This window comes from Cebus imitator, unplaced genomic scaffold, assembly GCF_001604975.1.
Source record: "Cebus imitator isolate Cc_AM_T3 unplaced genomic scaffold, Cebus_imitator-1.0 Scaffold633, whole genome shotgun sequence".
Lineage (NCBI taxonomy): Eukaryota > Metazoa > Chordata > Mammalia > Primates > Cebidae > Cebus > Cebus imitator.
The window spans coordinates 73,973-83,167 of NW_016107948.1; the positions used below are offsets into that span (position 1 = coordinate 73,973).

The 9,195-nt window shown below is 39.7% G+C and overlaps 1 protein-coding gene across 1 annotated transcript in view; it reads left to right on the top strand.

The window, feature by feature from the left end:
* The window catches only part of ALG14 (ALG14 UDP-N-acetylglucosaminyltransferase subunit), a 105,388-nt gene that overhangs the window by 47,280 nt on the left and 48,913 nt on the right, over positions 1–9,195 (top strand). The window contains exon 3 of the mRNA XM_017517477.2: positions 1,519–1,650. Coding sequence (XP_017372966.1) covers positions 1,519–1,650 — 132 coding nt within the window. The remainder of the gene's footprint in view (positions 1–1,518; positions 1,651–9,195) is intronic.

Consider the following 9,195-nt stretch of genomic DNA (forward strand, 5'->3'; position numbering starts at 1 on the left):
GAGACAGACTCTTGCTCTGTAGCCCAGGCTAGGGTGCAGTGGCATAATCTCTGCTTTTTGTAAACTCCGCCTCCAAGATTCAGCAGTTCTCCCACCTCAGCCTCCCAAATAGCTAAGACTATAGGCACTCGACTATTTTTTGTAGAGAATGGGGTTTCACCATGTTGGCCAGGCTGATCTTGAACTCCTGACCTCAGACGATCCACCCACCTGGGTCTCCCAAAGTTCTGGGATTACAGGTGTGAACCACCATGCCCAGCCCAGTTCCAGATTTTTAAAATACAAATACTAATGCATGGGCCAGGTGTGGTGGCTCAACCCTGTAATTTGGGAGTCCAAGGTGGGTAGATCACTTGAACACAGAAGTTCAAGACCAGAATGGGCAACATGGCGAAATCTGTCTATTCAAAAAAATTAGCTCACACCTGTGGTGGCTTACACCTGTGGTCCCAGCTATTGGAGGCTGAGGTGAGAAGATCTGGGTGTGCTGGCATATGCCTGTGGTTCCAGCTACTTGGGAGGCTGAGGTGGGAGGATCACCTGAGCCCAGGGAGGTCAAGGCTGCAGTGAGCTGTGATTGCACCATGCACTCCAGCCTGGGCAACAGAGTGACGCCTTGTCTCAAAAGAAACCAAACAAACAAATACTAATGTGTGTGTGTTTGCATATGAGTATTTTGTTAATTGATGCTGGATTATATTAAACATGCTGTCTTCCAACTTGAATGATTCACTTAATGTGTCTTAGGATATCTTCCATATGATTTCAAATAGTTCTATGTCATTTGTTAATATCTCCATATATTTTACTATATGCACTTCCCCATTCCCTACAGGAGAACATTTGGTCTAGTTTCAGTTTCCACAAACACACACAATGATATAGTGGGGTAATCTGTAGGATATATTTCCAGAAGCAGAAATGCTGAATCAAAGGGAAACACATTTAAAGTTCTGATAGATATTTCCAGATTGCCCTCCCAAAAAGGTGTACCCATGTATTTACCCAGGGAATGTGAATGTCTGTTTCCCTACACCCTCAACAACACTGGGTATCCATTGTCATTGCCAACTAGGTTGGTGAAAATGACTTGTTTTCTGTTGTGCTTAATTGTTAGCCATCTTTTTATATGTTTATCATTACTTGTATTTCTTCTGTTTGGAGTTATCTGTCCATCTTTGCCCATCTTGATACTAGGTTACCTGTCTTATATGTTGACTGGTAAGAACTCTTCGTATATGAACAGGTTAAATTATTTACCTGAAACATACTTTATAGAAACTTCCCCCAATTTATTGTTCAAACTGACTTGAACATTTTTTTAATCATAGGAACTTCTTTGTCATGTGTGATCCCATCTGATGTGTTATATAAAGCATGAGATAGGCTTTACAACTCTAATTTAAAAATGGTTAAAATGAAAATTTTAAATAAGCAAGAAAGCACTTCAATTCCTACAGCTGTTAACTGTAGATATCAGTGACTCCATTGATTTGGATTCCTTCTATTTCCTTCTAGTATACCAAATACTACATTCACCGAATTCCAAGAAGCCGTGAGGTTCAGCAGTCCTGGCCCTCCACGGTGTTTACCACCTTGCGCTCCATGTGGCTCTCCCTCCCTCTGATTCACCAGGTGAAGCCAGATTTGGTAAGTAAGACCATCACTAAGGAGGGGGAAAGTAACTCCCTGTATATCTTTCCTTAGTAACAGGACATACTGTTTTCTTAAACAGTTACCATTTATCAGTGTGCCAAGTAGTATGCAAGACCCAGAACTGGCTGGTGCCTTGATCTTGGAATTCCCAGGCTCCAGAACTGTAAGAAATAAATATCAGTTCTTTTTTCTGAGATGTAGTCTCACTCTGTCGCCCAGGCAGGAGTGCAGTGGCGTGAGCTTGGCTCACTGCAACCTCCACCTCCCTGATTCAAGCAATTCACCTTCCTCAGCCTCCTGAGCAGCTGGGATTACAGGCATCCACCACCACTCCTGGCTAATTTACAGGCATGAGCCACCGCGCCCAGCCTGTGACCAGTAATCTTTGATGTTATTGTTGTAACTGTTTGGGGATACTGTGAACTTAATAAGACTTACTCAGTAAATGTATGTGTTCTCACTGCTCCAACAACCTGCCATCCACTGTCTTTCTCTCTCTCTCTCCCCTTGGGCTTTCCTCTCTGTGAGACACAACAATATTGAAATTAGGCCAGTTAATAACCCTGCAGTGGCCTCTCAGTGTTGAAGTGAAAGGTAGTGTTTGCATGTTTTGCATTTTAAATCAAAAGCTAGAAATGACTAAACTTAGTGAGGAAACCATTTGCAACAGGCTGTTAGCCAAGTTGTGAATGCAAAGGAAAAGTTCTTGAAGGAAATTAAAAGTGCTATTCCAGTGAAACACTGGTTTCATGATAAGCACATAAAATAGCCTCATTGTGTTGATATGGAAAAAGTTTGAGTGGTCTGGATATAAAATCAAACCAGCCACATTCCCTTAAGCCAAAACCTAATTCAGGACAAGGTCCTAATTCTCTTTAATTCAGTAAAGACTGAGAAAGGTGAGGAAGCTGCAGAAGAAAAGTTTGAAGGTAGCAAAGAAGATTGGTTAAGGCTTAAGGAGAGAAGCTGTCTCCATAGCATAAAAGTGCGAGGTGGAGCAGCCGAAGCTGATGTAGAAGCTGCAGCAATTTATGCAGAAGATCTAGCTAAGATAATTGACTAAAATGGCTACACTAATCAACATATTTTGCATATAGACAAAACAGCCTTAGATTCAAAGATGTCATTCAGGACTCTCATGGCTACAGAGGAGAAGTCAATACCTGGCTTCAAAGTCTCAATGGACACAGCTGAATCTCTTGTTAGGGGCTAATGTAGCTGGTGACTTTAAGTTGAAGCCAGTGCTCATTTACCATTCTGAAAATCCTTGGGCCCTTAAGAATTATGCTAATTCTATTCTGCCTGTGCTCTGTAAATGAAACAACACAGCCTAGATGACAGCACATCTGTTTACAGCATGGTTTATTGAATATTTTAAACCCACTATTGAGAACTACTACTCAGAGACAAAGCTTCCTTTCAAAATATTACTCCTCTTGATATTTTGGGCTGGATGATTTTTATTTTTAAAAAATACAATATATTACCGCTCATTGACAATGCACCTAATTATCCAATAACTCCAATGGAGGTGTACAAGGAGATTAATGTTTTTGTGCCTGCTAACACAGCATCCATTCTGCAGCTCATAAATCAAGGAGTAATTTTGACTTGCAAGTTTCATTATTTAAGAAAACATTTGTAAGGCTATAGCTGCCATAGATAGTGACTCTTCTGATGGATCTGGACAAAGTCGATTGAAAACCTTCTGGAAAAGATTCACCATTCTAGATGCCATTAAGAACATCCTTGATTTATGGGAAGATGTCAAAAAACAGGAGTTTAGAAGAAGTATACTCCAACCCTCCCGCATGACTTGGAGAGGTTCAAGACTCAAGTGGAAGAAGTAATTGCAGAGATGATGGAAATAGCAACAGAGCTAGAATTAGAAGTAGAGCCTGAAGATGTGACTGAATACCTGTAATCTCATGATGAAACCTGACTAGAACCCTACTATGTGACAGGATTTATACTGTGCACTCGAGGTATAAAAGTAAACACAGGCCGGGCGAGGTGGTTCATGCCTGTAATCCCAGCACTTTGGGAGGCCGAGGCGGGCGGATCATGAGGTCAAGAGATTGAGACCGTCCTGGCCAACATGGTGAAACCCCGTCTTTACTAAAAAATACAAAACATTAGCTGGGCATGGTGGCACATGCCTGTAGTCCCAGCTACTCAGGAGGCTGAGGCAGAAAATTGCTTGAACCCAGGAGGCGGAGGTTGCAGTGAGCCAAGATCATGACACTGCACTCCAGCCTGGCACCTGGCGACAGAGCGATACTCTGTCTCAAAAAAAAAAAGTAAAACACAGCTCCACTTCTAAATGGCCTGAGGTGATCTGTGAAAATGGCTCACTATTCACTTGACCCAGAAAATCCCATAAAAGTCATGCAAATCAAGAAGTTAAAGTCTTCATGTTCACTTTAAGAACATCCATGAAATTGCCCATGCCAGAGAGACCTACGTAACCAAGGTTATGTTGCTTGTCAGTGTAGCATAACTCCAATTTTCTTTAGAAATGTATTAGATTCCACCAGTATTAGCTAACTTGCTCAATTAAAAAGTTATCTAGTATTTTTGAAAAATATCTTTAATGCAGGAGGTTCTTTAAGGATTGAATAAAACAGCTCCTCATGAAGCATATACTTTCGCCTCAGGAAAAATGGAGTAAAGAAATAACAAGTAGACTTGAAATACAGATTAATTCCATAGAAAATGAAGACCCTATTTAAATCAGAAATCATTCTTCCTCTCTGCAGCATACATTAAAGTACTTTTAGCCTGTTCTAGTATTCAAGATTCTCTTTATTTAAAAAAAAAAAAAAATTTAGAAACGGAGTCTCACTGTGTTGCCCAGGCTGGTCTCGAACACCTGGGCTCAAGCCATCCTACCACCTCAGCCTCCCAAAGTGCTGGAGTTACAGGCATGAGCCACCGTGCCCAACCTCTAGTTTCTTAAGATTGCAACTTAGGTTGTTTATTTAAGATATTTATTCTTTTCTAATACAAGCATTTAATGCTATACATTTTCCTCTCAGCAACTGCTTTAGTTTCATCCTACAAATGTTGATATATTACACTTTCATTCAGTTCTAAGTATTTTTTATGTTCTTCAAGACTTCATCTTTGACCCGTAGATTATATACAGTGTTTTGTTTAATTTCCAAGTGTTGGGAGATTTTCCCTATTATCTTTCTGTTATTGTTTTCTAGTTCAATTTCACTATGATCAGAGAACATACTCTATTTTAAAATATATTCAGTTTTTTTCATCCAGGATATGGTTTGTCTTGTTGAGTATTCCTTGGGCATTTGAAAAGAATGTGCGTATAATAGTCTATGAGATCCTGTTGATTGATAATGCTGTTGAGTTTTTCTATATCTGCTGTTTTTCTAATGGTTCTGTTGATTGCCCAAAGAGTCATGGAACACTTTGTTAACTCTTCTAAAACTATGTCTAAATAGCCTGATTGATCTCAGCCCTTCATAATCTCTTCTATGTTCTTCTGCTAATGTAAAGTAAACATTGATCCCACATTAAAATGAATTTTAAATATTCTATTTGCTGGTACTCTTTTGTATCTTGAAGCCTGAAGATTTTTTCACTATTGTGTCTTTAGTTTTTTTCTATAAGTAGGAGTCTCTGAGTCAGTCTTAGAGTGAGAAGGCTAGTCTCATATTCTCTTGAAAATATACTCCTGAAAAGGAATTGGTTTGTTTCAAAGAGAGGAAGAGAAAATTTAATTTGTGAGATTGCTGATTATTAAAGTAGGAGGACCGCTTATTCTGGGGGGAAAAGATCTATAAAGCTCTCCAGGGTAAAGGCCAAGTATTTTTGCATTTTCCATGGTCCCTTTCTAGAAAAGCTTCCACATATTTGTGGAATGACTTAAAAATAGATGAATGAATACTGGATAAAGTGAGTCATCACAAAAACAAAGACACCCACTCCCTACTCTGGTGCTCTTCTCAGGCTTTATTAAGAGTCTGAAAAACCAGGAGGGCTCCCCAAGTCTGCAGTGTTTGGTTACTGGCTTCCTTCCACCCTGGCCATTATCAAATAACTCAAGGAAGGAGCTCTGCATACAAAAACGAAACCTAATTTAATTTTTAATCAAGTAAAAAATAAATTTCAGATTCTCTATGTATAACAAATTAAAAAGAAATAGACCATTTCAGCCTAATACTCTGCTTCTTTGCCTGAAGCTGGTTTAATTCACCATGACAAATTTAGATGTACTTATTACATCTACACTCACTCACGCTTTGCATGAAAGAAGGCCATTATTTTATTTAGTCATTTTTTTCCAGGTTCCATACCTAGTTTGAGCTGTGAAATGTCTAAGTTCATAGCAGTAGAAAGTTGACAGCCAGGTGTGGAGGCCCACACCTGTAATCCCACTACTTTGGAAGGCCAAGGCAGGCAGATCACTTGAGGTCAGGAGTTCGAGACTAGGTTGGCCAACATGGTGAAACACCCTCTCTACTAAAACTACAAAAATTATCCGGGCATAGTGCTGTGTGCCTGTAATCACAGCTACTCAGGAGACTGAGGCAGGAGAATTGCTTGATCCCAGGAGGCAGAGGTTACAGTGAGCTGAGGTCACTGCACCGCAGCCTGGGGGATAGAGCAAAAATCCATCTCAAAAAAAAAAAAAAAAAGTTGATAACATGGATGGTGGGTTATTGTCTATAAGTAGGATACTGTGATTTTTTTTTTTAATTAGGTATTTTCTGTGGTGAGCCACAAACTAGGTGACACCAAGATGATCACTGTTTGTATAGTATATAAAATTTTTATTAGCCTACGAATTAACATGTATTTGAAATATTAAGAGGCAATTAACTTCTTGTTGATATGCCAGAACCCTTACGGGAACTTTTTCTCCTTAACTGTTATTTATTTGATTCTCTTTGTATAATGACCTTCATCTGGTGTTATATTCTGTGGTGATCAAAAAACTTTATAACATGTTCAATGGAAACTTGGCTATACAAAGAAAAGGTCAGCTGTCCCAAGATGCTTATCTGTAAATGGAATTAAGTGAGAGTAAGGTTTTTCAAGCCAAGTCAACTGAGAAACAATTAGATCACACTTGTCAACTCCTTCATGTTTTCCAAGATTAATGAAATCATAATTGGGAGCCATTTGTTTAGGTTTCTTCAGTTCCTGCCCCTCTGTCGCCCAGTCCTCCATAATGCGTTAGAATAATGCCCGTGTTACACCTTCCCACTGTGTGTTTCCGCTCCATATATCCGCTGTAAATGTGGCAGCCTCCTTAAAGATACAGAAGGACAGGCCCTGAACTGTACATGCATTTAGCGAATCTGATGATGGTCAGAGTCCACTGTGAGAAGTGGTTTGATGTGAAAATCCTCCCAAATATCTGGTTTCTTGTGACTGACAAACTGCTTTCCTAGCTGCATGGTGAAATTACCAGCTGTGCCACTGACGCATTGGCTGAGTGAAAACCTGTAGCTGCTTCCATCCATAAATGAGGTATTTAGTTTAAACATTATAGCTTCTGTTTCACATTGAGTGAGTTCAGAACAACATCTGTGTCAAAATTAGGTTGTGTATTAGCAGTTAGATTGCTTTGAGTTGTTTTTATTCATCTCCATTTTGGGGGACTCTCAGCAGCTTGAAAATGATTTTTCTTTCGAAATTGATACTTTTTTCCACTTGGCAAACACAACGTTTTTCCTCTCTGCAGAAGCCAGCGTGGCTTTGCTTGCGATTTTTGCTCTCGTTTTGCTTTGCCTGCGTCACTCTGAGTTGTCACTGTTCCAGCCCATCACAGGCTCATTTTGGATTTGAGGCTGGTGGGGATTCTTCCTTTCAAGGTGAAAGCCAATGGATAGCTGTGAGGTCACAGTGAAAACAAAAATGAAAGTTGAATGAAAACGAATTCAGTTGTGAGAGGATAAGAATAAGGAAAACAGGATGAAAACAAAACTGTTTTCGATGAAGGAACTCATGTGGTCAAAGGCAGTGAGCTCCAGAGACCTGGCCTTGTAGATGAGGGTAATGGGAGGTGCTGGTGGTGAGGTGGGAACAGAGGGTGGGGTGAAGAGAAGGGAAGCCTTTGAAATGACCTTAGATGCGTAAGTAATTCCTAGAACCAGTCCCAGCTTCACAGACTTTTGGTGCTTATTTTAAAGGATCATGTGAAGCAGCTCTATTTGTACAGCACTTGAAAATCAAGAAAGTGATGTTTCTGTTTAGAATCTTTAAAATCTCCCTTTGACCTTAGGAAAAAAAATAGAAGAAGGGGGTACAAACAGCACAGATAATTGAATATGTAATGGGAGAGCCTAGGAAGGGCTGCCACCCTCCAAGTTAAGAGAGATCCTTAAAGTTTTAAAGGTTGTGTAACTAGAGTCAGTAGGGAAGTATCATGAGATGTTTTAAAAATTTGAATACAGACCATGAACTCCTTGAGGAACGGTGAGGTGTATTACTCATCTCAGCAGTCCTAGCACCTATTCTAGAGCGTGGGGCATGTAGGAGTTCAATAAATATTGAAAGAGAGAATCTGCATAGGAGAGAGATTAGGAAAGGAGGAGTCAGAGAAGATATTAAAACCCGATGATGACCATTTACAGTTTTTAGGTAGGCTGGAAAAAATAATATAGGAAAAAAACATTGTATAACTGCTCTTTGGTTAACTCTTGCTTCCTCTGATTTAATTGCCGAATTCCTCTAAGAATTTTTTTGATACCATGTTTCTGAAGTGTTAAATATTCTCTTTATTAAATCAACAGTAAGAAAATGGCAGAAGTTTCTCATTCACCTTAACCAGAGTACAGTTGCTTTATTTCTATGATTAAAGTGAAATTCACATAACATTAGCCATTTTACAGTTAACAATTCGGTGGCATTTAGTACATTCAGGGTGCCATGCAACCACCACATACCTATAACAGTATCACTTTCCAAAACATTTTCATCGGCAGTTGCTTTACTTTAATTTCTTGTTGTGGTGGAACCACTTAGGGTTTTTTGTTTTGTTTTGAGACAGTTTCGCTCTTGTTGCCCAGGCTGGAGTGTAATGGCGTGATCTCGGCTCACCACAACTTCTGTCTCCTGGATTCAAGCGATTCTCCTACCTCTGAAGTAGCTGGGATTACAGGCATGCGCCACCACGCCCAGCTAATTTTGTATTTTTAGTAGAGACAGGGTTTCTTCATGTTGGTCAGGCTGGTCTCGAACTCCCAACTTCAGGTCATCTGCCCACCTTGGCCTCCCAGAGTTCTGGGATGACAGGCGTGCGCCACTGCAGCCGGCCACCACTTAGGACTTTTTACTTCATTTGAGGGGAAAAAAGATTAAAACCCAGAGACCGTTTTCTAACAGCCTCTGGAAATAAAAGGCCATTTCCTTCATGGTCTTTCTTTGTAATTCCTTGTTTACCCTGCCCACAAGTCATTAAGTAAATGTATCTTTTTCAGTTAGCATTTACTCTTTGATACTTTGCAATTAAATGACTTCTTTTTCTCCTTGCATAATTTTTTATCTTTTTTTTTTTTTTTTTTTTTT